Source organism: Sinocyclocheilus grahami, unplaced genomic scaffold (assembly GCF_001515645.1).
Source record: "Sinocyclocheilus grahami isolate Dianchi unplaced genomic scaffold, SAMN03320097.WGS_v1.1 scaffold474.1, whole genome shotgun sequence".
In the NCBI taxonomy this organism is placed as follows: domain Eukaryota; kingdom Metazoa; phylum Chordata; class Actinopteri; order Cypriniformes; family Cyprinidae; genus Sinocyclocheilus; species Sinocyclocheilus grahami.
In genome coordinates, this window is record NW_015505653.1 from 130,370 (window position 1) to 158,082 (window position 27,713).

General features: G+C 35.9%; 1 protein-coding gene across 1 annotated transcript; it reads left to right on the top strand.

Moving 5' to 3' along the window:
- On the top strand, positions 1-27,658 carry LOC107553513 (protein inturned-like). The gene is made up of 15 exons (XM_016235775.1): positions 1-149; positions 1,952-2,520; positions 3,974-4,059; positions 10,939-11,136; positions 15,128-15,246; positions 15,547-15,636; positions 17,784-17,861; positions 17,943-18,126; positions 18,335-18,388; positions 19,816-20,034; positions 21,148-21,687; positions 24,339-24,433; positions 25,582-25,771; positions 26,960-27,099; positions 27,380-27,658. The coding sequence occupies exons 1-15, from the start codon at positions 31-33 to the stop codon at positions 27,489-27,491; spliced, it is 2,793 nt and encodes a 930-aa protein (XP_016091261.1). The 5' UTR covers positions 1-30; the 3' UTR covers positions 27,492-27,658.
- Positions 27,659-27,713: the final 55 nt, after the last annotated feature.

Genomic DNA, 27,713 nt, shown 5'->3' on the forward strand with positions numbered 1-27,713 from the left:
GCGCAGTTTATCGAGTAGAAAGATGCGCTGATGGCTTCTAGACATTTTAAAGATGAACCCGAGACGGATTTTGAGTCAGACGTACGCGAAAATAAGGAGGACGAAACTGATTCTGAAGCATCAAGTGACAGTTCCTCAGATTCCTCCGAGTAAGAGCATAAACACATTCAAAAACTGTCATTAATAAGTGGATTGCTAATTCGATATCTAGCATTTTGCATGCTTCGCTATAAAACTTGGCTTTCGTTGTTTGTAAACACATTAGACCTGTATATAACGTTAACGGTGTTAGCTTGTGTTTTAGTATTTGTTTACGTTAAGTGTATTAAAATAGCCAAATCTGTTATAGCTAGTTCATGTTTTGGTTCATTTCAGTTGAGTGGTCTCTTCTGACCCTCGTTTAGAAAGAGAGGCTCATGAAAAGGGAAACTAGACTTTGTCCATTCTCTCTCATTTTTAAGGGGATTTTCTGTTTCCAGTTTGGAAAGTCAGCCATCATAAATAATTATATGCTATTCACCATCTTTAGTGACTTTATGGAGATGGTTGCCAAGAGCTAACCACCAAAGCAGTGTGGCTTAATTTAGAAATGGGGAAGAAAACATAATGTCTGGCTGAATACTGAGTAGAGTTTTTCTGGAATGAAGGAGAGGATTCGGCTTCAAAGCTTTAAAGGGGTCATATGATGCTTTTTTAAAGATCATTATTTTGTGTATTTGGTGTAACAGAATATGCTGACATGCTTTAATGTTCAAAAAACACATTATTTTTCAAATACTGTACATTATTGTAGGTCCTCTATGCCCCGCCTCTCTCAAACACGTTGTTTTCTACAAAGTCCCTCCTGGCTTTCCCTGCAGCATTCTGACTCATCGATTATGTAGTGTTTAGTTTGTGTTTCAAGACACTCTTATATCATGTATTGCTTCATTACTGGTGCTGAAATGCAGTCTGTTGCAAAAAGTGAGAGACTGCGATATTTTCACACGCATAGAAAACAACAAATGTCTTCTTTTGCAGAATATTGTGTTTGTGGGACGTGCGTAGTTGATCGTTTGCTATACTTCATCTTAAACTATTTTAAATAACGTTTTTAATTTTTTTTGTATAATTATATGTCTACATGCAGTTTGCGAAACTCAAATCACTGGAGAAACTACATGGAGTTTTAATTTTAAAATGAATTTGTCACTTTTGTAAAGCCTCCAAAGTAAATAACAATCAGTTAATAAGTCTAATATGTGCTTTTATCTAAATTTGAACCTTAAAATTGCGATAATTGTGAATAGTTAATGTCCAGTGCTGTTATTGTTAATTAAAACTAAAAAATTATAATAATTTAAAAAACGCAACTAACCAATAAAACTACAAAAAATTAAATACGTTTAAGATTAAGCACTAAAATTACTAAAACCAAAATAATAGAAATGAAGCTAAATAGGAATGTTTGGAAAAATAAACATGACTAAAGAGCATAAAAATGACTAAAACTTTAAATGATAACTGAAAATATAAAATCAAAGCTTATTCCAAATATTAATAAATACTACACAAAAAATGGCTTTGAAACCATTTTCACCTCGAAATTGCTAGTAAATTTCGCAATTAAGAAACAGCAGGTAACGCATTTAATTAAAATATGTAGTTTTGAGGTATACAACATACTCCAATAATCTTTGTTTTATTTACAACTATGAAATAATATCAAAATAAATCCTACAGTCGATTTCTACTTTATTGTAGTTGATTGAATTGGTTTAGTTAGTTCCTAGTTATTCACAGCTTGTGGGAATGGATAGATTTGAGAAAAAATAAGCTGGGCTGTCTCAGAAAAGTTAGTTCTGAGAATAATGACATTTTTATTGTCCAGCCATTGTCCATACTTTTTTTAAGGCTACTGCATTCTGGATTTCATCACTTGCTCTATTGTACTCTTTGTTTTGTGTCACAGTGACCTTGAGCCGGAATGGCTGGATGACGTCCAGAAGAACGGTGAGCTCTTCTATCTGGAGCTGAGTGAGGGAGAGGAAGAAGCTCTGCTGGCCCAGGTCTCTGCCAGTCACTCCGCTGCCACCAATCACGTCCGCTTCAGCGAAAAGGAGGCGGAGATCATCACAGACAATGGCAAAAAGCAAGCGACCTCCAGCAGCAAAACCGAAGCAAAACTCAAGAAGTTCACCAACATCCTGAGGCGAAAGCGGCGACCATCTCAAAGGAAAGCCGCTGATGGAAAAGACGCAGGGTCTTCCCAGCGTCCCACCTCCATCTTGAAGAATCAAGCGGGCCAGCGGCCTGGAGTCGTGGTCCAGCAGCAGCGTCTGAAGGATGTGTGCGTGTATCTGAACCCCAAACGTCTCGGCGGTTCCTCGTCTCCGTCTCCTGAGAGAGGCGGTTTGTTAGAGGCCTTGCTGGGTGTCGTTCACCGTCCAGGAGGAAATGCAGGGAAAAAAGGGGGAAAACTCATCATCCATGGTCTGGTCCCTCACAGTCCCGCTAGCAAGTGTGCGGAAATTCTTATCGGTAAGCACAGCTAGACAAGGAGTGGGTCAGTTAGGAAAATTTACTAGTTTTTTTACTTACAGATTTCCACTACAGTTCAAAAGTCCAGTATGATTTTTGAAACTTTGAACCAATTGCTTCGCAAAATGATTCACAGCTTCAAAGTGCTCGAAACACTTGATGCCTGCTGGTCAAAGCTGTTTAAATCCAGGCCAAACATGCATAAACACGTTTTAAAAACCAAGTGCAAATATTTTATTGAAAGTTGAATCTATTAAATGCAATTTGCAAATCATCAAGTACCATTAAATATGAAGTGTCTGTTTAACGTGTGTTCTTTTATTAATTTGCAAGGCTTGTTTTATGGAGGGCTTGGCGAAACAGGCCAGTAAGAAAATATTAACTATTACTTTTCCTTTTTTATTATACCAATGTGTCATTAAAATGTCTGCAAATTTATAAAACTGGTTCAAACTATACAATGGTTCATGGGTTCACTGTGATCAGCCTTAATGGTAAGCCATTGAAGCTTTAAAACATTTCAAAACAGTCGTAACAAAGCCTTGTCTACAGAAATCATGTGATTTTTTAAAATTTGATATGCACTATGATTGATATGAAACAAATGATTCACAGGTTTCAAAGCTTCACAAAGCACTGTTTTGAAAACATACATCGCTAGTTTTTCCAGTTTTAATGCCCCCTATAGGTGGAATTGGACGAAATTTGGTGTGTGTCCTCAAAATGTCCTGTTGTCAGTGTGTTTCAAGTTTCGTTATGTTTGGACATTGCGTTTAGCAGATACGTACCAATTTGTACAAATGGGTGTCTCTCAGATCAATGATTTAACTTATCAGAAAACATAATGTTGCTTATTGGAAGCAACTTGCTTTCATTCAAAACACCTGGTGAGTTTCCTACAAAAAAATCTATTTTAATCTGTTAAGTCAAATTACACGTTAAGTCAAGTTACAGCTTGGTGTTGTGGTTGGTTTTTACTAATATTCTCTCTCACAACTGCCTGTTAAACACTCTAGTTTTATGTCCCTAGCACATTTGGTAATGAAATCATACAATTGGAAGCGTTTTTTTCAATTGCGCTGTATATTTACAGTGAATGTTTTTCTGATGATGTCCTAAAGCGACATTCAAGGGGAACCCGCAGTCGTTTTCTTCCCGAGACAGACCAAAGAAATTCCAAACGGGTTACACCACCCCAAAAACTCTTTCCCCAGCAGCTTTTTACGATTGTTTCTCAAACGCCCGTCCATACTAAAGCAATTAGACCGTTTATCAGAAATAACTTTGCATGCCGCAAAGGGAAGAACGTGCAAATCTACCGAAGGCAGGTGGAGGTGCTGTTTGATGTGCATTTGTTTTTATCTTGTGATAGAGATACAATTTACCTAAGCTGTTTGCACACTGGGGAATCAGGCGACAAGTTGCAGATGTTAGTTTTTCATGTTTTCTTTAGGTGATGCCCTGGTTGCTGTGGACGATGTGGATGTTACTTCAGAAAACATTGAGAGGGTTTTGTCATGCATACCGGGCCCCACACAGGTAAGTGCGAGTTTTTGTGTCTTTTCGTTGCAAATGAGCATCTTTCTAAGACTAAATGCTTGAAACATTGAAACAATGAGCCAAAGTCTTTGAAGTTTGAACAATGAAAATGAACAAATGTATTGCTCAGAATGCTTATTTGGCTCTGTAGTCGTCTGCAGCAGTCAAATAGTTCAACCCAAGCCGAAAACAATCTTAAATCTCAGATGCTTTGCTTTTCACCACTTGTAAGACAAACGCTCAGTTTTCCCGCCCGCAGACCTCCCGTAAACTCACAAACGCTGAGGGCGCATCAGGTCAACTCTACATTTTGGGAGCTGAGGTCTGTTTTTAAGGGATTAATTGGCTTGAAAATGAGAGTTTTTTTGGTTTGTTTTTTTAACAAGACCTAATCGTTTCAGATGAGCACTTTCTAAAAGTGGTTTTGGTTTCTGGTCTGTGCCTCTCAGGCTTGCGAGTTGCGACTAATTTGGTTAAATGTGCTTGCTGAAATATTGGCGGTAATCTTGTCATAAACAAGACAAATGGACTGTCAATGTGTATAAAGCTTTGATAGTTTCCTCATGTCGTAAGCTGCGCTGATCTCTTTGGGTTGGTGTTGCTTGTTGCAAAATGTAGGTAAAATTTTGCCATTTTCAATTGCATTTTCCATTTAAAATAGTGATTGATTTCGACCCAAAATGCTTCAACTAAACCCCAAAACCAGAAGCTGTGTGAAGTCTCAATGCACATTGCAAATGAGCTCTAAACTCAGCTCAACTGGTGTTTGAAAATAAAAGCATATAAACATAAAACAGTTGCAAAAACCCAATTTTTTTATTTCAGAAATGCACGTTTAAAACATTAGTAATCTGAACCCCAACTGTTAAACTTTGGCATGCAATGTGTTCCGCACAATTCATGGAGTCATGAACGAGAGATGTGCTGTTACGTCTCTTAATCGATCAGTTTTAAAGGGGTCATATGGTGTTGCTAAAAAGAACATTATTTGGTGTAATCAAATGTGTTTCTGTGGTTTCACGTTCACACAACACCTTATTTTCCACATACTGTACATGATTGTTTCTCCTCTATCCCCCGCCCTTCTGAAACGCGTCGATTTTTACAAAGCTCATCGGTCTGAAAAGCGAGGTGTGCTGTGATTGGCCAGCTATCCAGTGCGTTGTGATTGGCTGAATACCTCAAGCGTGTGACGGAAATGTTACGCCCCTCATCATACTGTGATGATGCCCTGTCAGGCTGGAGTGACGAGATAAAAACATTAAAACCCATTATAAACGAGGCTTTCGTCGCATCCAGTGGGGACATAATTACTGATTATAATGACTTATACTGTCTTTTTACGCGTTGCGTTGCATCGCGCCGCGTAAACATAAAACCATATCTGCATTTGTGATCAGAGAAATGACAAACAACAACCGCTACTCTACACTGCCCAAAAAACTCGCTTTAAATATAAAAAATATAAAAATTCTTTAAATATTAAAAACGTGCTTACAGTCTGTGAGTCAGAACAGCCGGCATTGTAGTCTACTCTAGATTTTTTTTCTTACATAAGAGACTTGAGCCATATAGAGATCAGAATAGAGACTAATTTTTTCAGACCTTCATTCAGCAAGGTTGCATTCAATTGATGAAAAGTGACAGTAAAGACGTTTATAATGTGACAAAAGATTAAATTTTCAAATAAATGCTGTTCTTTTGAACTTTCTATTCATCAAAGTATCCTGATAAAAAAAGTTTTCCACAAAAAATATGAAGCAGCAAAATGGTTTTCAATATTGATAATAATCAGAAATGTTTCTTGAGCAGGAAATCAGCGTATTAGAATAATTTCTAAAGGATCATGTGACACTGAAAACTGGAAAATCAGCTTTGATCACAGGAATAAATTACATTTTAAAAATGGAAAGCAGTTATTATGAATTTTAATAATATTTCATGTATATTTCACTGTATTTTTGATCAAATGAATGCAGCCTTGGTGGACGGAAGAGACTGCTTTTTAACTTGTTTGAAACAAATCCATTGCAGAAAGTCAACATACACTCCTGTGAAAGATGCTCTTACACAAACAAGTCTTAACATCTTATGCAGTGTGTTTTGGCTTTTTAGATTTTTAGTTATATTTACTCAACAAAAAGTCCAAAAAGCTTAATTAAGAAGTCATTTTTTTTGCCGTGCACTCTTAAAAATAAAGGTCCCAAAATGGGAGAAAAAGAATCATTCTGGCTCTGCAAAGAACCTTTGAACAGTTCTTAAAAGAGCCATTTTCTTCAAGTGAAGAACATTTTAAAATTCTAAAGAACCCTTTTGCACTATAAAGAACCTTTGCATTGGAAAGCTTGTTAAAAGCTATTCATGGAACCATAGATGCCAATAAAACCCCTTTATTTTTAAGTGTGGGGATGAGTTTCTCACAAGCAAGCGTCACTCACAGAAGATATGGAAGATATTCTTTCTGAGAATGCTTTGCATTTGATCACTTCTCAAGCTGGTCTTGTTCACTCAGTTGCCTGAAAGAGGACGGAATGTCAAAATTACAGAGTTGCGTCGCGACGGCGGTTACGCTAACGCTTGTTTTTGTAGGCCACAGGAAAAGAGCCATTATCCTGTGGAGAGGAGAGAGGGAGAAAGTGATTAAAGGACGAGAACCGATAGCAAATTACACCGTAGGACAAAAAAGGACAGGCGAGACTATTATGATATTAGGGTAGAGGAACTGTGCTCTTGTGAGGTTTCAAAAGGCTTGCCAAGGTTTTAAAATCAGCTTTGCCTCGGCTGGTGAAATTATGAGGCAAGAGTTGCTTGATCGTTGACTTTCAATGTTAAGACCGAGCTGAAGAGTTACTAAACCACAGGAACAAAACCATCATGTCCACTGACAGCAGCCTTTCTTTGGACACTGACACCAACACAGGGTCAGATTGTGTGTTTGTTTTTTGTTTTTGAAAGAAAGTAAGGGTTTTATTCAATAAGGATGCATTAAATTGATCAAAAGAGACATTTATAATGTTGTAAATGCTTTCTATTTCAAATAAATACTGTTCTTTTAAACTTTCTATTCATCAAAGAATCCCGAAGAAACCGTTTTCGCAAAATATTAAGCAGCACAAATGTTTTCAACATTGATAATCGTAAGAAATGTTTTTGAAGCAGCAAATCAGCATATTAGAATGATTTCTGAAGATCATGTGACGCTGAAGACTGGAGGAATGATGCTGAAAATACAGCTGCGCATCACAGGAATAAATTACATTTTACAATATATTCACATAGAAAACAGTTATTTTAAATTGTAATAATATTTCACAATTTGTATAATTATTAATACAGTTTTTAGTGTACACTAAAAATTACACTTACTTTAACTTAAAACATTCAGAATCAAACTGGCTGTACAAGTTATTTTAACTTAAATGATATTAAACTGACTTAAAAAATGAAGGTGAATGTTGTGGAAATGAATAAATAAAGATGAAAATGGTTAAAATAATCTGATGAATGGAAAAAATGAAAAAATACGATATTGACTTCATATTTTTGTAGTGTATTTTTGATCAATTTAATTCAGCTTTGCCATCACATGAATAAATTATATTTTAACATATATTCAAATAGACAATTGAAAAACTTTAAATTGTATGGTCAAATAAATGCAGCCCTGGTAAGCAGAAGAGACTTCTTTCAAAAACATTACAAAATCTTACCGACAGTAGTGCAAGTATCATAGGAAATACTGTTTTTTTTTTTTGACGCAACATATAAATAAAAAAAATTATACTTATTTAGTAATAGCTCTTAAAAGTGTCAGCCTGCAGACCTCTTTTGGCCCTACTCTATGAAGACATCATATCTACATTTACATTTGTTCATTTAGCAGACGCTTTTATCCAGAGCGACTTACAGATGAGATGTGATGTGAATGTGAAGCTGGTGTGGTTTTCCCGGCCGCTGTCCTCCGGCTCAGCGCTGCAGTCCAGCTGTTTGCGGTCAGCAGACACTCATGTGCGCTCGGCTCTGCATGTTAAACAGCCGCGTGGGAGTGAATACGCCGCTTTCTGGGAGCTGCTGCTTTCCTTGATCTCTGAGTGCATGGCTTTTATGATCTGCACAATCTTAGAAAGCTACGGTTTGTTTTTAGCAGCAATATGTGGCTGACTTTGGAGCAAAATGTTTACCTTGAATCTTAAATCTTATGTGTGAGTTGAATGCATCGGGTCTTCTGCTCACCAAGGATGCATTTATTTGATGAAAAATACAGTAAGAACAGTAATATTGTGAAATATTATTACAATTTAAAATAGCTGGTTTCTGTTTTAATATATTTTAAAATGCAATTTATTCCTGAGATGCAAAGCTGGATTTTCAGCATCATTACTCCAGTCTTCAGTGTCACATGATCCTTCAGAAATCAGTCTAATATTCTGATTATTTGCTTTTCTGATTATTATTAATCTGCTTCATAGTTTTGTGGAAGCGGATTTCAAAAGAACAGCATTTATGTGAAATAGAAATCTTTTGTGCCATTACAAATGCCACTTTCAAAGTAATTTTGCATGTGGGAAATCCGACACAAAGAGATCAGATGTGGAGGAATGGCACAGTATTACTGCAAAAACTGTTTATGCTTCTGAATTACTGAAGCAGCATGTGGTAGAGCACAGCGAGTCTCTTTTTACACAACCACATCTCTTTACACCATCATCATTCAGCCTTTCTGAAGTTATTTACTTAAATTAAGCTTGATGTCAGGCTGTTGCACCAAAAATATAAGTTATACTTATTTATGCCAAGTAATACAACCCTGGCAATAACAACCATTATTATACGGCTGTGCTCAATGTGCTCCATTATTTTAAGTTTAATTTTGCTTGACCTTGGTGCAAAGGAAAAAGTTGTTGGCGAGTGTGTAAAATAAATTTGTGGATCTCAAAAAACCATAATTTCTTGTCGTCTTTCCAGTGTTCATGCTGAATTGGACAATTTCTCACACTAAGAAAATAAATTCTAGAAAAAGAGATGTTTTGGTCATTTTTGGTAACGTTGGTACTTTTCTGCAAGGACATTATCCATTAGTTTACAGACATCCATACAGACATTTTTATACACATGTATGCCCTTCATTCATGTAATACAGTAAAATTATAACAAATTAAATATTAATATTGTTCATTTAAAAATATATTCTAAAATATTATATTTCAAGCGCAAAATAGTTTACGACATGCTTTTTTGGTACGTTAAAAAATGGCGCAAGTACCAGTAATTTGACGAGTGCGAACATTAGTAAATCGCGTTTCGTGATTCATTTTAATACTCTCCTCCCATAACTTTTGCGTCTGAAAGGGAAACTCTTAAAAATGCATATTTGCATATTCGTCATTCGTAAAACCTAACAGTACTATTTTAATGCCAAAAGATGGTTTGCGCTGGCGCAAGCTGTTAGTAAATCTGGCCCCAAATTAGTTATTGAATTATTTTAGTTAATTTAATTAAATATTATGTCTAATTTTTGTTGTTAGATTTTGGATTGAAACTAAATTTGGATTTTGTGTGTGTACTTGTTTATGCAACATTGTGTATAAGGATAGTAAAACTTGAAATTTTTGAGATTGGGGGAAAAAATTATTAAAAATAGTAAATGATGTGTAACAATGCAAACAGGTTTTCTGTAAGGGGTAGGTTTAGGGTTAGGGGATAGAAAATATCGTTTGGTCAGTATAAAAGTAATAGAAGTCGATGGAAAGTCCCCACAATTCACAGAAACAAACATGAGTGTGTGTGTGTAAACATTAATTCTTGCAATATGTTGAAATATTATTCCTTTCATATAATAATTTGTAATATATTATATAATATAATATATTAATTTATAGAACATTTAATTTCACACTAAAGGCCCTGATATACTTCAAACGAAGTTCTTTTTCGTTCTTCGTTTGAGGGCAGAAAGAAGTTTGAAAAGGCTAAGCGACGGTATACTGTTTTCGAACATTCCAACACCCCCACGATGCTGGAGGCGGGGTTGTAAGCGTGTCACGCCGCCTGCATGTACCCCCTAAACACAACAACGATGGCGGCTGTGAGAGAAGAACAAGATGTTTCGTAAACATCTAGCATTGATCTATACAGTGGCAAAGAAAAAGAACAAGAGCAAGCGACATAGATGGTATGTGCGTCCACTTAACGAAAACAGAAAGAATGATGGTGAGTTTGTCCTTTTTATTCAGCAAATGCGGAGCACAGATGAGGAAGTGCATTTTTCATACTTCAGAATGTGAAAACTATTCGTTTCGTCCTGATTTAGTTCGAAATTACGTCATTTCAGTTTGTTCATCGATTTCGTTTGAAGTATATCGGGGCCTGATGCTGCGTTCGAGTCCTCCTGGGACGTTCGTACTATCTAATTACGATATCAGGTGCGTTCGAGTCCGTTTAGTCGGCACAAGATGGCGGTGTACCTTCTTTTAATAAATTACAAGAAAATACAACAGGGTCTGCATATTTTTACTTGGATTTCAGCTGCGTAACAAGAACATGACCAATTTAAGTTTATAGGACAACTAAACTATTAATTTAAACAAAAATTTACCGTCAACTACAGACGTTGCATCCATCGATTCCGCCATGTTTCTCATTGACTCCCAACTCGGAAATTCGGGGCTTAAAGAAAATTTTGAGTTTCCCACTCGTAATAACGACTTTGTGGTGGTGTTCATGTGCGTTCAACTCGTAAATACGATCTATCCGACATGACTTGAACGCACCATTAAAACACATGCAATTCAGTTCCTGTTTTATAGACTCTTCTTAGTGTAAGTGTATTAGAGTATTGTCCTGTCATCATCACAGTATTTATGTGAGGTTGTTTCTCAGCTGAGGTTGACTCTGGAGACGGTCTGTCCCGCCGGGAGGGCTCCGGACTCGAGAGCGAAAGCGGCTCCTGTGGTCAGTCAGCTGGTGCGTCTGCTGTGGGGCGAGGACACCGTCGAGCTCCAGATGTCCATCGCACATGTCCCACACATAGTCATGTACCTCTCGCTCAAACTGGACTCCGATTCGCTGCAGGACGAGGTCAGTCCTTTTGACTTCATTCAGTGGTACACTCTGTTCTGAGACTCTCCCCATTGATTGCATTACAAATGTCATTTTCAGCTTGAGAACTGTGCAAAGCTAAAGCAGCTGTGTGTGGATTTTTTCAGCACTTAATCCATTAACATCCAAAAGAGTTTCCCCAGTTAAATCAGTCAGGATTGAGCATGAATGGCTCGCGTTTACAGCAGCGTGACGCGAGGAAGACTTTGGAAAGTTTTATTTTTAAAGGCTTGAATTACTCAATTCATAAAGAGAAGCAAAATGTGAATGAAAAGTTACGATTGGCGGAAATGCAACAGGGCGACTTTCACAAAACCTGTACAGAACATGTCTGGATAAAAAAACAACAAGATAATAAAAATAAGAAAATTGTAGTTAGAAATATGTTTAAGGGCATTAATGTTTTGTTTTTTTTCTATTATACAGTTATTTTCAAGACAATTAAACACATTTATAATAAAAATATTATAAATAAATATAATTTATATATAAATATTAAATTATATAAAACATTATACAAATTACAGTTATTTCTTAAATATTTAATAATGATTTATTATTTTTTTTTCTATTTAAATCAGCGTAAAAAAAATTCATAACTTTATTTAATGTTAAATATTATTTCTAATCTATTTAATCTCCCACCAGATTTTCATTATTCTTGTAATAATTTTGTAATAAAGTATATTGCAAATTACAATGCAATTTTAAAATTAAAATCAGTTTAAACTAGCTTCAATTTCTTTATGCAAAATAATATTACATTTGTATTACTTTTTGATTTTTTTTTAAGTAATTTTTTTCCGAAATATGAGATTCACCTAGTACAGGGTAGCGATATTTTAGTATTATTCATGCGCTATTATAATTTGTATTATTATTTTTAATTGCCTTTTAATTTTTATATTTTCAGTTTTAATTTTTGTTTAGGTTTTTGTCATTTTGTTATGTTGTTTTGTCATTTTTATTACTTTTTGTTCTATTTAAATATTACTATTTTGTTTTTTGTTTTGTTTTTTCATTTCAGATTAAGTTTCTGTTTCTGTTAAGTTATCTATTTCGAGTTAGTAATTTTAGTGCTAACACAAACTAAAAAGAAAATTAGAAATATATTTTATTGCAGCTTTAATTCCGTTTCAGTTTAGTTTAGTTTAACGATTTTGGATTTGATTTGGTACAGGGTTTTTAGTTCCTGGTTCTGCAGAGCCACTTTCCTGTGAAGTTTAGATCCATCTAATAACACTAAACACACTCGGATCAACTAATCAGAGTCTCTGGCCTTGCTTGAAAACTGCAGCCAGGTGTGTTGGATCATGTTTAAAACTAAACTCTGCAGGAATGAGGAACTCTGACTTAGTCTTGCACAGATTGACACCCTCTACAAAGATTGAAGCTGTTTTTTGGCCCACAGACGGCTCCTGTCAGGCTGGAGATTTGAACACATCGAAGCAGCTTTTGTAAATGCATCCGTCCAGGTGCTGATAGTTCAGAGCAGCACTAAATCTCTCTGTGTTGCTCTCAGTGGAAGCGTTTGTGCTCTGACTCACTTAAAAAGCTCTTTCTGTCTGCAGTGATTGATACCACTCCGAGCTCTAATGTGAGTTTGAGCATTTATAATGTGTGTTTTTATGCGCTGCAGCTCTCAAACCACAGGCCGCAGTGCTGCCTTAAGCCAAAACGACCACCTCTGAATGCTGGCGGGAGCGTTTAGAGCGTCACTGAAGAGATAAGAGATGTGAGTGAGTGAGTGAGTGAGTGAGTGAGTGAGTGAGTGAGTGAGTGAGTGAGTGAGTGAGTGAGTGAGTGAGTGAGTGAGTGAGTGAGTGAGTGAGTGAGTGAGTGAGTGAGTGAGTGAGTGAGTGAGTGAGTGAGTGAGTGAGTGAGTGAGTGAGTGAGTGAGTGAGTGAGTGAGTGAGTGAGTGAGTGAGTGAGTGAGTGAGTGAGTGAGTGAGTGAGTGAGTGAGTGAGTGAGTGAGTGAGTGAGTGAGTGAGTGAGTGAGTGAGTGAGTGAGTGAGTGAGTGAGTGAGTGAGTGAGTGAGTGAGGTGAGTGAGTGAGTGAGGGAGTGAGTGAGTGAGTGAGTGAGAGAGTGAGTGAGTGAATGTGCGTTCAAGTTCGTGTGAGAAACACACACATTCAACCTGGCTACGCTTTCAGACCGCAAGCTTTTGAGTTCGTGTGAGAAATCGAGTTCTCATGTCCTCCTTCAAACCGCACACACTCACACACACACACACACACACACACTCACTCACACTCTGCGTTCAAGTTCGTGTGAGAAACACACACATTCAACCTGGCTACGCTTTCAGACCGCAAGCTTTTGAGTTCGTGTGAGAAATCGAGTTCTCATGTCCTCCTTCAAACCGCACACACTCACACACACACACACACACACTCACTCACACTCACACGTGTGTGAGAGTGAGTGAGTGAGTGAGTGAGTGAGTGAGTGTGTGTGTGTGTGTGTGCTCACTCACTCACTCACTCACTCACTCACTCACTCACTCACTCACTCACTCACTCACTCACTCACTCACTCACTCACTCACTCACTCACTCACTCACTCACTCACTCACTCACTCACTCACTCACTCACTCACTCACTCACTCACTCACTCACTCACTCACTCACTCACTCACTCTCACACACGTGTGAGTGTGTGTGAGTGTGTGTGTGTGTGTGTGTGAGAGTGTGTGTGTGTGTGTGAGCGTGTGTGTGTGTGAGTGTGAGTGTGTGCGTGTGTGTGTGTGTGTGCGGTTTGAAGGAGGACATGAGAACTCAATTTCTCACACGAACTCAAACGCTTGCGGTCTGAAAGCGTTGCCAGGTTGAATGGTTCCTGCTCCGCATACTAATCAAAATGACAAAGGAAACGTCCCTCCCCTTCATTCCCTCCTGCAGACAAACCTCAAGCGTCTCATGCTGCTGCAGGAGAAGAATAGCGGCTCCTCGTGGGAATATGTGTGGGTTTTGGCAAAGTTATGAGCTGTGAGCTAGTCATAATTTAAAGTCAACGTGTTTCGTAAAAGAGGAACATAACTTATGAAAGATGGCTGATTTACATGGTCCTAGTTTTATGAACTTTATGCTTCTTCAAAAAAAGTTAATATTTTATTTGTTTATTTATTTTTTAATCTACCCAATTTACTTAATACATGTTCCTAATCTTACAAACAATTCATGCTGCTTCAAAACATTTTATTTTTGATTTATTTAATACATGTTCCCATCCCATCTTATGAATTAATTTTTGAATTGAATTGTTTTGTTTTATTTTATTTTTTATTACTTAATTCATGGTCCTTGTCTTATGAACAATCCATGCTTCTTCAAAAAAGTTCATGTTTTATTTTTAATTTTATGTAATTCATTTTATTTTATTTTATTTTACCAAATTTACTTAATATATGTTCCTAATCTTATGAACAATTCAAGCTTCTTAAAATTTTTAATATATATATATGTTTTTTACATTTATAATAATAATTAATAAATTTATTTATTTACCCAACTTCCAACTCTTATGAACAATTCATGCCTCTTAACTTTTTTATTCATTTATTTATTTTTTAGTATTTTAATATTTATTTTATTTTTGTTTTATTAATATATTCTATAGGATGTGCTTGCATGGCATTAATACAAAAGTGTCATCAGATTCTATTAAAAAAAATATTTACAATTTTATTTAAAATTTAATTTTTCTGGTCAGATGCTCACACTTTATTTTTTATTTTTGAGAGATGTTCATTCTCTAATATATTTATTAAGATATTTATTATTATTATTATTATCATCTTGTAACATTATTGACAAGGGAAACACTTTTGTCCTCCATTTAAGCAAAATGGTCTCAAATATAATTCATAAAAAATGTATGTTTATCATGATTATGCATATATGCTGTAAAATGACTTTGGGTCAGTATTACCCTGACTTAGACTGATTTGTGTTTCCTCTCTGCAGCAGGAGATTTTGTACCAGTATCCGGTGTCTGAAGCCGCGGTTCAGCTGAAAGCGGTGAGAGGTATTTTCCTGACGCTGTGTGACATGCTGGAGAACGTCACGGGAGGACAGATAGTCAGGTGAGGGGCTTTAGCTATATTTATCTCTTCTGGTCACCAAAGACTGCATTTATTTGATGGCAAATGCTGCAAAAACAGTGAAATATTATTGGTATATATTTTCATTGTGAATATATATTAAAATGTAATTTATTTCTGTGATCAAAGCTGAATTTTCAGCATCATTACTCCAGTCTTCAGTGTCACCTGATCCTCCAGAAATCATTCTAATATGAAACATTTCTGATTATCATCAGTGTTAATAACAGTGCTGAAGTTGTGAGTTTTGCTGCTGTATATGGTGTCTGTGTGTCTCTGTAGCTCGTCTCTGTGGCTCCGGCAGCAGTTGGTTCATGTGGGCTACTGGAAGGAAGGATCCAGTCTGCTGGTGATCGCTGTACCTGCCAGCAGGTAATTCTCATCTTTATAACCATCCCACCTGCCGACAGCCCACTCTAATCGAGATAATAACTATAATAACTGTCATTATAATCAGCTCAGCTCCTAAAACTAAACAATAATCTCTATAATCATCCCGTCCGCATACAAATTAGGGCTGGGTAAAAAATATAGACATCTCGATATTAATCGATTCTCTTTTTTACGGAACGATATCGATTCTTAAATCCCAAGAATCGATTAGTCTAGCCTGTTTTCAGTTAATGGACGGAACATTGAAGGGCACTTCCCATCCAATATATCGCAATAAGCATTGTGCTTTGGTACCTTTAATATGAAACAAAGTATCAGATTTCAAATTCTGTCCATTGTATTGCAGTATTCAAACAATAAATGCCGTTTTGGGGCCGTTTAATGTGGAGTGACAGATCGCTGTAGCGCCTCAGTTCAACAGCGTGAGGCGCACGTGAACTGATCATCTCCTCCACTTTATTACTAGTTATAGCACAAAATAAAAATGACTAAACATCCGAAGGTAAGTTAATAGAAAGAGTACAACTTTACAATCTGTATCCTGTCTCATGTAATCGCTCAATCAGTGTTTCAGCCGCGTAAAGACGTCAATATAACGGCTTGTAAACAATGTCACGTAACGTCACATTTACCTCAGAAAAACATATTCGGTGACCATAAACTCATTAGTCAGCCAGAAAAATAAACTGTAGAGAGGGGCATTTTGCTTAATATATGCACCATGTAACATATTCATTATAATTTTTACTGTTCTTCAGTGTTTAATTTATGTTTGAATAAATCCAAGTTTTTATGACAGCCAACATTTAAATGTTTATATTTAAAAAAACGAATTGAAGTAGAAATATTATGTAACTGTAACTTTATTATTGTAAAAACTTCATTAATTTTAACCTTCAATATTATAGCAATGTTGTATCAACTGACGCTCATGTATATTTTACAGCTTTAATTGAGATTTTTTTTCCTTGAGAAAATTTGGCATGTACTGTACCTGATATATGTCCAAAATAATCGATATTGAATCGAATCACAAGCTTGTGAATGAGAATCGAATTGAATCGTGAAATTTGTGTCAAAACCCAGCCCTAATACGAATATCTGTAATACAGATAATAACTCCAGTGATTGTAATTGGTATTGATCTTTATAATCAGCTCGTCTGATGACACGTGATCTTGGACGTAATCTTCTCAATAATAATCAATAATCCCAGATGTTCAGCTTGTTCATGACGATCGCTGTTTATTGCTCCAGAATGAAGAATGACACAAAAATGACGTCTCCGGATGTGTCCCAATCCTCTAAGTCTCTCAAGTAACCAGAAATACTTTTTAGAAAAAACTGTTTTATTTCATTTTATTTTTTATTTTACAAAAGCATGAGGTTTTTATTTCAAATGTATTTTTATTAATCTCTGAGTGGATGTTCACACTTGTTGGTTTAGATTTTTAAAAGATATTTCTATTTTTTTAAACGTTGTGTTCATTTTAAATTCAGGTTAAACAACAACAACAATAATATTTATTAATATTAGTATTATTATTTTTACGAAATCATTAAAATTAATTAAAATGTTTAGTTTCAGTGTATTCCTAATTTTTCCACCCTTTATTTTATTTCTAGCTTTAGTATTGTTTTTGTTTAATTCACAATTTTGTGTTCTTTTATCTGTTTTTATCTTATTTTATTTTATTTTATTTATATATATATATATATATATATATATAGATTTTTTTTATTTTTTATTATTTATTTATTTTTTACTTTATTTAATTTATTAATATAAAAGCATCAGAAATTTTGTTTAGGATATTTCTATTTTTAAATGTTTTAACAATAATAATAACAACAGTAATATGAATTCTTATTATTATTATTTAAAGTTTGTTTAATTTAATTGTAGTTTTCATCTTTCCATCTTATTTTATTGCCAACTTTTAGCATTGTTTTTGTTTAATTCCTAATTTTCGTAGCTGGTTTTTGAATTATTTATCTATTAGGATTAACCCCTTGAGATGTACCATCTAGTCTTTATGAGTTGTCAGTAATATTTTTGTTTTGAGGTTAATTATAGACATTGTTGGAGTGTTTGTTCCTCAGTTTAGTGTGCATGTGTCCCGCAGGGTGCCTCTGTTGTATCTGCAGACTGTGATTGAGGGAGCTGTCCGAACGCTCAAGGTCATGCACGGCTCTCTTGACAGGTGTGTCTGTATATTTCTGGAGAGCGTTATGTGTGTGTGGATACAGCAGCTGATGACTGCATAACCTCTGTGTCTCTTCAGCTGCTTCTGTGAGGAGGAGAACGCTCCTCGTCTGGATCACTTCTTCTGCCTCTTCTTCCAGCAGCTCATCCAGCCGTGGCGTTTGATTGACAGCTCCAGACCGCCCAGCCCTGACATCTCAGGGAGCCTGTTCTTAGACGGGCTGCCGGCCGTCCGCTGGCTCACTTTACCAGCAGACATAAAGGTGTGGCTACTGAAGCTCTATGTAATGTCTCATGCATTCGTTTAAAGGAATATTTCACCCAATTCTGTCATTTACTCACCTTCATGGTGTCCAAATCCATATGCTGCTGTCTTTCGGTGAACATCCTCATGAAATTGGTACAATATGGGTGTAATATTAATAAATGGCATGCTCTCAGGTGTTTATTATGTTTTGGCTGTTTCTCAAGGTGGAAGTGGACACTGTGCTCTCAGACTTTGAGTCGTCAGATTTTGGGGACATGGTAAGATGTGTTATTGAGCTCAGATAACCCGTTTTTTCTCCATAACTATAGGAAAACATTAAGGAATAAAATCAGTATATGATTTGATGTCAGGTTGTGTTTTGCAGAGATACTGTAGTGATTATCTTAAGTAAAACTAAAACTATTGAAAGATAGTTTTGGTACTTGAAATAAAGATGAATATGTTTTTTTATATATTTATTGAATAAACTAAATATAAATATTTATTGAAATATTAGATGATAACACAAAAAATTTAAACAAATTATAATTATTGCCTTGACATTTATTTATTTAACTTAAAGCACTAAAATAAGTAAATAAAATATAAATAAAAATTCAAATTCACAAAAGCACATAAAAAAATCATTGAAATGAAAATGGAAAATCTAAAAATAAAACCTAATTTAAAATATAAATGTATACATTATTAATATATAGATAATATTATTAATAAAGCTACATTTCATATTATAATTATAATAAATAATAAAAAAGTAAATATGTATTATTTATAATTATCATAACTCCATAACTATAGGAAAACATTAAGGAATAAAATCAGTATATGATTTGATGTCAGGTTGTGTTTTGCAGAGATACTGTAGTGATTATTCTTAAGTAAAACTAAAACTATTGAAAGATAGTTTTGGTACTTGAAATAAAGATGAATATGTTTTTTTATATATTTATTGAATAAACTAAATATAAATATTTATTGAAATATTAGATGATAACACAAAAAATTTAAACAAATTATAATTATTGCCTTGACATTTATTTATTTAACTTAAAGCACTAAAATAAGTAAATAAAATATAAATAAAAATTCAAATTCACAAAAGCACATAAAAAAATCATTGAAATGAAAATGGAAAATCTAAAAATAAAACCTAATTTAAAATATAAATGTATACATTATTAATATATAGATAATATTATTAATAAAGCTACATTTCATATTATAATTATAATAAATAATAAAAAAGTAAATATGTATTATTTATATTACGTGTGTGTGTGTGTGTGTGTGTGTAAAATCCAATAAAAATGGCAAAAGATCGCAGAAAAAAATCACCAAAACTTAAACTAAAATTAAAATGAATAATTTTTTTTATCTCGCAATTCTGACTTTGACATGCAATTGCAACTTTATATCACCCGATTCTGACTTTATAACTCGCAACTGAGAAATTAAATCTCGCAATTTTAAGAAAAAAATGTCTGAATCTTGACATGTAAACTCGTAATTGTGAGAAAATAAGACAGAATTGTGAGATAAAAAGTCGTAATTACCTGTTTTATTTTTTATTCAGTGGCGGAAATGGGCTTCTCTAGTTAACAGTGTTTATGTTCTTTGTCACACTCCTTTTTACACTACTGAAGGTCAGGAATACTGATCTGTTATTTGTCCATCTGTCTGGCAGGGATATCTCATAGCGAACCACCTGCCTAAAGAAGACCTTCTGGACGTGTGTTTGTATTGTCAGCATTACTGTCTGCTGCCGCTGGCGTCGGAGCAACGCGTGGGGCAGCTGGTGGTGTGGAGGGAGGTGTTTCCACAGCGGAGAAACCAGAACAACACTGCATCACATCCTGGATACTGCGAACCACACGGAAGACACTTCCTGCTCATAGTGGGCCTGGTGAGAAATGCTGTTCTTTTGACCTTTCTATTCATCAAAGAAACATGAAATAAAACGTATCACAAAGTATGAAGCATAATAATAAATGTTTCTCGAGCAGCAAATCAGCGTATCAGAATGATTTCTGAAGATCATGTGACACTGAAGACTGGAGTAATGATGCTGAAAATACAGCTGCGCATCACAGAAATAAATTACATTTTAAAATAAATTCACATAGAAAACAGTTCTTTTAACTTGTAATAATATTTCACAATATTACTTTTGACTGTATTTTTACTGAGTCCAAACAGCTGATAAAAACATCCACAAGTAACCCACACCACTCCAGTCCATCAGTTAATGTCTTGAGAAGACAAAAACTGCATGTTTATAAGAAACAAATCCATCATTAAGACTTTTGGAACTTCAAACCATTACTTCTGGCTAAAATACCAGTCCATAATCCATAATAACACTTCCTCCAGTGGAAAAGTCCATCTCATCTGAATCAGGAGAGAAATATACACAGATCAAGCACCGTTTACAAGTGAAAGCAGTCCAAAACAGTCTATATTATATTATATTATATATTATATGTGACCCTGCATCACAAAACCAGTCATAAGTAGCTCAGGTATATTTATAGCAATAGCCAACAATACATTGTATGGGTCAAATGTTTTTTTTTGCCAAAAATCATTAGGATATTAAGTAAAGATATTTTGTAAATTTCTTACTGTAAATATATCAGAACTTATTTTTTGATTAGTAATATGCATTGCTAAGAACTTCATTTGGACAACTTTAAATGTGATTTTCTCAATATTCACATTCTCAATAAATTATGTATAAATCTCAATTTAAAAAAATTGACCCTTATTGGTTTTGTGCTCCACGGTCACATCTTTGGCATTATACTATTGATTATGGACTTGTATTTTGGCCAAAGCGACAAGTTAAAACATCTTAATGCTGGATTTGTTTCTTACAAACACACAGCTTTTTACTTCACAAGGCGTTAATTGATGGACTGGAGTGCTGTGGATTACTTGTGGATTAATATGGTTTGAGCTCAGTAGCTGAACATTGAATTATTGAGAATGTAATGCACACCCAATGTGATGTTTCCAGAGGCACTTCATGCAGTGTGTGTTGCTGGAGGCCGGTGGTTGTGCTTCGCTCGCTCTGGGATCTCCAGGTCCCGACTGCGTCTATGTGGATCAGGTCAAAGCCACACTCCTTCAGCTGGAGAGTCTGGATGCTGCCATTGAGGAGCGGCTCTCGGCTCCGCCCACTCCCTGCCTCTCTTGCGCCGATTGGTTCCTTCCTGCCGGTGGGCGGGACCGACAAGACGGCATCAGCAGCTCGCCAATCCTCAGCCGTCTGACGGCAGCCATCAAACCCCCGTCGCCGGGCGGGATGGGGCGGAGTCTGTTCGGGGAGGCGGGGTCAGGCTCGTCGAGTCTGAGAGGACGGAGGCAGAGTCCACAGAGGAGTCTGTCTGACAGCGGCAGCGAGGGTCACGCCGACGGGACGCCGTCCTTCACATCGGGTCTGAGTCCTCATGCCACACCGGACGCAGTGCACCGGATGCCCTCTAGTAGCACACGCAGAGACTCCCTGGGCTCGGGAGGGTCAGACGGCAGCCTGGGCAGCGCAGGATTTTTCAAGGTCTTTCTCTTACATTAAAGGGTTAGTTCACCCAAAAATGAAAATTCTGTTATTAATTACTCACCCTCATGTCGTTCCAAACCCGTAAGCTCTCTGACCCTCCCATAGACCGCAACGTAATTACCACGATCAAGGTGCAGATACGTAGCAAGGAGATCGGTAAAATAGCAGCGTATGCTATACTGTGTCAGCTGCGTCACACAGATATGTTGTTTTCGTTTAAATCAAAGCGTAAACAACGTAGAAAACGTGTGACGCAGTTGCTGTCTATGGGAGGGTCAGAGAGGTCTCAGAATTCATCAAAAATATCTTCATTTGTGGTCTGAAGATGAACGAAGGGTTACGGGTTTGAAACGACATGAGGGTGAGTAATTAATGACTGAATTTTCATTTTTGGCTGAACTATCCCTTTAATCACAGTTCATGCCGTGCTGTTTCACTAGTAGTACGTTTTACAGGGGTCAGTCTCACAAAACATCAAAAAAAGACCATATTTCATCCTGATAATAAATTACATTATTTAAATTGGTTGAAATTAATTAAATCTTTCACAATTAAAGCATCAGTTATTGAATATAACGTATTTGATGTGCGTAGGTTTGTGTAATATATCAATAAATTAAAGGTGAATTGTGTGATTTCTGCACCGCTAGCATCACCAAACTGAAATGAAGATATTTTTGATGAATTCTGAGAGCTCTCTGACCCTTTCATAGACAGCAACGTAATTACCACGATCAAGGTGCAGATACGTAGCAAGGAGATCGGTAAAATAGCAGCGTATGCTATACTGTGTCAGCTGCGTCACACAGATATGTTGTTTTCGTTTAAATCAAAGCGTAAACAACGTAGAAAACGTGTGACGCAGTTGCTGTCTATGGGAGGGTCATAGAGGTCTCAGAATTCATCAAAAATATCGGAACGGAGGGTTACGGGTTTGGAACGACATGAGGGTGAGTAATTAATGACTGAATTTTAATTTTTGGCTGAACTATCCCTTTAATCACAGTTCATGCCGTGCTGTTTCACTAGTAGTACGTTTTACAGGGGTCAGTCTCACAAAACATCAAAAAAAGACCATATTTCATCCTGATAATAAATTACATTATTTAAATTGGTTGAAATTAATTAAATCTTTCACAATTAAAGCATCAGTTATTGAATATAACGTATTTGATGTGCGTAGGTTTGTGTAATATATCAATAAATTAAAGGTGAATTGTGTGATTTCTGCACCGCTAGCATCACCAAACTGAATTCAATAGTGATTGAATTCAAACAATCACTGTCTTTCATTGCTCCAACTAAAGTTTGGTGCTGACATAAAACACTTGCTTTGTACATTCCCATAACAACCTGCAGAGAAAGAGAAGTGACATCTAAGTAATATAATTAGATTTTTCCAGCAGTGAGACGTCAGAGTGTATATATCAGCGCTGCATATGAATTATGATCCGGCCGTCTGTTATTGGGTATGTGTCAGAACAGCCTCTCCTCTCATATAGCAGCATCAGGAGCTGCTGTTATAAATCATGTCCATCTGAGTTCAGCTTACAGAGTGGACGTCCTGGATGAAGCTTTCAGGCTCATAAATTCTCCTAGAGAGAGACCAGCTCAAGCAAACGCATGGAAACTAGCTTTCATCACGTGTAGGTCAGAGCAGCAGACAGTAGTTGCGCTTGTTAGATGAAGAGCGGCAACATTTATACAGCCAAGTCAGATCAAGTTCAGCACAGGATATATTGATATAAAAACAGGCCTGTGATATTTCTCTCTTAATTTCAATATTGATTTTTTTTTTTTTTTTTAAGTTTAGGCTTTTTCTTTTACATTCAAGATTCAAGTGCACTTTAATAACAATAACTCCTCTAATAATATTTTGTATAGTCCAGCACAAAATGTAATCCTTTTTTCTTTTTTTTTTAAGTTTAGGCGTTTTCTTTTACATTCCAGATTCAAGTGCACTTTAATAACAATAGCCTCTCTATAATATTTTGTATAGTCCAGCACAAAATGTAATCCAGTCCAATCATATTTGTGTCCCTGGACCACAAAACCAGTCATACGGGTCAATTTTGTGAAATTGAGATGTATACATCAGATGAAAGCTGAATAAATAATCTTTCCATTGATGTATGGTTTGTTAGGATAGGACAATATTTGGCTGAGATGAAAATCTGGAATCTGAGGGTGCAAAAAATTCTAAATATTGAGAAAAACGCCTTTAAAGTTGTCCAAATAAAGTCCTAAGCAATGCATATTACTAATCAAAAATTAAGTTTTGATATATTTACGGTAGGAGATTGACTAAATATCTTCATGAAACATGATCTGTTCTTAATATCCTAATGATTTTTGGCATGAAAGAAAAATCTATAATTTTGACCCATACAATGTTTTTTTGGCTATTGCTACAAATATACCCCTGCGACCGAAGACTGCTTTTGTGCTCCAAGGCCACATTTTATTTTATTCTATTTTGTGTTTCGTTTTATTTTAAATTTTCTTTTTTTATTTGACATTTTTTAATCGGCTGTTTTTAATTGACATTAAATGCACTTCAGTAGCAATAACTCTTCAGTAAAATTGTGTATAGTCCAGCATAAACTGTAATCCAGTCTTTATCCAGTTTTGTGTGTGTGTTCTGTCAGATTCCCAGGTCGAAGCATCCTAACCCTTTCTATCTGGGCTCGTTGAGGAAGAGTCTGACTGACAGAGAGACTGAGGAGATGCACAGCGTTCTCAAGTGAGTTCATCTAGTTGTATGACCAACTTTTATAGTACTTTTATTACCTTTTGTGTTTAATGGAAGAAAAATGGTTGTAACCACAGCTGGGTAGTAACTAATGACATGAAATCTGGATTACGTAATCAGATTTAAAAAATGAAGTACTTGTAATTAGATTAAATTACATTTTAAAATTAGCTTTTTTTGATTACATGATTACATATTATTCACACAATAGCAAAATATTAATCATAATTTTTTGATTCTCCCCAATTCCTCTTTTTCATATTTAAAATTGTCCTTTCTTTTCCTGTGGATATTCACACAAAGACCAGCATTTGACCACTGGATTTACAAAGATCAAAGAAGTGTTTTTAACATTGCATCAACTACTGATGAACACATTGGATTTATTTAAATTACCACTCAGTGGGTTATTTAACTATGTATTACTTTGTCTTTGGAGGGCTTTTTTCTTTCAAACACATTACAATGCACAAATTCATGATATTTCTTATTTATATGTAATGCATGGATTTCCAGACTTTTTTCTCAGCCGAACCTCTTTCCCCTAATATATAGACTGACATACCCCTGAGATTTTAAAATAAATGTTTTAATAATGAAGTATCACATTTGCATGTTCTTGGTTCTCTGGCGTTGGTTAATGATCACATGACGTGCAGGTAAACAAAAAAAATATATATATATTTTAAAAAATGATTTATTTTAATTTGACATTTTTATGACCCCCTGCAGTTCCTTCACAAACACCAGTTTGGGAAACCTTGACGTCATGTAATGTTTAATGCACTTTTTAATGTTGTTAATTACAACGAATGGAGTCTATTTGTATTTTTATATCAATATGGTACAAGATCAACAGTGTGATAAACAAGTTATGTTAAAAGTAATCTGAAAGTAATCTTATCATATAGTGTAATGTAATGGATTATGTTACTAACTACAGTTTTTGTCATGCATTTTGGAATCAGTAACGGACTAGAGTTTGTGAGTAATCTACCCAGCTCTGGTTGTAACAGGTGTACCGTAAGTCACTTTAAATGACAAAATGCCTACTTCTCAAGAGCAGATTGAGTGGTTTGACCTCACGTCATGTGAATGCTGTTCAGGCGATCACAGTTGTGTGTGTGTGTGTGAGACAGACTGACGACGGGTGCTGAGAACACACTCTTCCATTACGTGCTGATGGAGACGGTGCAGGGCATCTTCATCGCTCCCACACACAGAGAAATTAATCATCTGAGCGGCTCCATCCACCCACAGCTCATCCAGAACTTCTACCACTGCTGTCTGTCCATACGCCAGGCCTTCCAGCAGAGCCTGCCCTCACGGGTAACACCTCAAACACTGACACCATCTGCAGCAGATCAGCATATTAGAATGATTTCTGAAGGACCATGTGACACTTGAGGACTGGAGGAATGATGCTGAACATTCAGCTTTGATCACAGCAATAAATTACAGTTTACAATATATTCACATAGAAAACAGCTATTTTAAATTGTAATAATATTTCACAATTGTACAGTTTTTACTGTATTTTTGATCAAATAATTAGTCTAGGTGAGCATAAGAGACAAAAAATTGAACAGTGGTGCATTTCATTCTATAAATAATTTAAAATGAGTATTTGTTTTTTTTTGTCATTTAAATTGTACAATTTGCATTTAAAATAATTTATTTTTAAAATTGAACTTCATTTTTAATACTTAATTTAAATAAAAAGTGTCATTTTAACAGAAAACATTTTTATTTTTAAATTAATAAATTGATAATTTTTACAGTATTTACGTAATTTTTATCGGTTTAGACTTAATTTAGTTCATTTGTAGTTTTTCGTTCAAGTTTTTCATTTTAGGTCAGCTTTATTACAATTACTGAAAATAATTTGTAGTAGTTGTTATCTGTTCCTGTGTATTTCAACCAATCTATTAAACAGTGTCAAAACATTTAATTAATTAAGTTCAATCATGACAACTCTCTGAAGATTTTAGCATGGTGACAATGTTAATGTATTTGGTCTTGGCGGAACAGATCTGCTACGCTGCTGCTGAATTGCTGCTGCTGTTGGTTATTGCTGTAGTTGTAGATTATTGCTGCTGCTGCAAGCAAGTACAGGAACTTGCTACTGCCAATACATATGGCGATATGTTGCCATGAGTATTTAAGACATACTGCTGCTGCACAAATAGCAAACAAAATAAACCGTAGCAGATCTATACAGGTGGAGCTGGGGATGGGGGAGGGTTTCAGAGAAACTCTGAAAGCGTGCTGCAGGAATCTCAAGTGAATGCTAGCCAGCCATATAAATGCAAGGCAGTAGCTCATTGGCTGCATATGCAGCATGAACCAATCAGCTTGTGCCAAGTCGTTTAACTCTCTGAATATCATCAGTTACGTTAACAACCCGTCAGCCTGCGCCATCTAGAGTTTCATGACTGAACTATATATTTATAATTTCTCTGCTATAATATTTTTGGCACGGTTTCGTCATCTCATGCATGTGTAAATGTGTTTCAGGACCGCAGAGGGTCGGAGCGGCCGCAGAGCACTCGAGGTTTGGGTCCGGTCAAAGAACATGGAGTTTTGTTCCAGTGCAAACCCGAGAACTGGACCGATCAGAAGAAACCAGCGCCCACCATGACCTACTGGGTTATAGGGTGCGTGTTCAGACAAGTGATTGACAGCTGTTCTTACAGTTTTGAGCTCAAAAAACTTTAACTCGCATCACATGTGTTCACATCTCACATGCACCGTTTTCCATTACGGACTGCATTACAACGCCAATGCAAATGCTCTGGAGTGAAACATTCTCCCATCATGCACCTGTCTGTAAATGCAAAGCATACAAAAAGAGCTTAGATATGTGAGACGCTGACATGCATACAGCAGGAAAACATCAAAAGTATAATGTTTTCCGATCTCTCGTTTGCGTTCCAGGCGAATGCTTCTCGAACCCATTCCTCAAGAGTTTTACGTGTGCTTCCATGACTCCGTGGCTGAAGTTCCTGTGGAAATGGCCTTCCGGCTGTCGTTCGGCTTGGCCGTGTAGCACTGTAACACGAGCACAGCGTCAGACAGCACAGTCTGCTCTACGACAAGCTTTTTGGGAGGTAAATCCACTATAGACGCGGACAGAAAACTACTGGTTCATGTTTAAAGGAAAAGAGCAGCCAAAAATGAAAATTTGTTGAAAATGTCCTCACTCTCAGGGCATCCAAGATGTCGATGAGTTTTTTCTTCATCAGATTTGGAGACATGTAGCATCACTTGC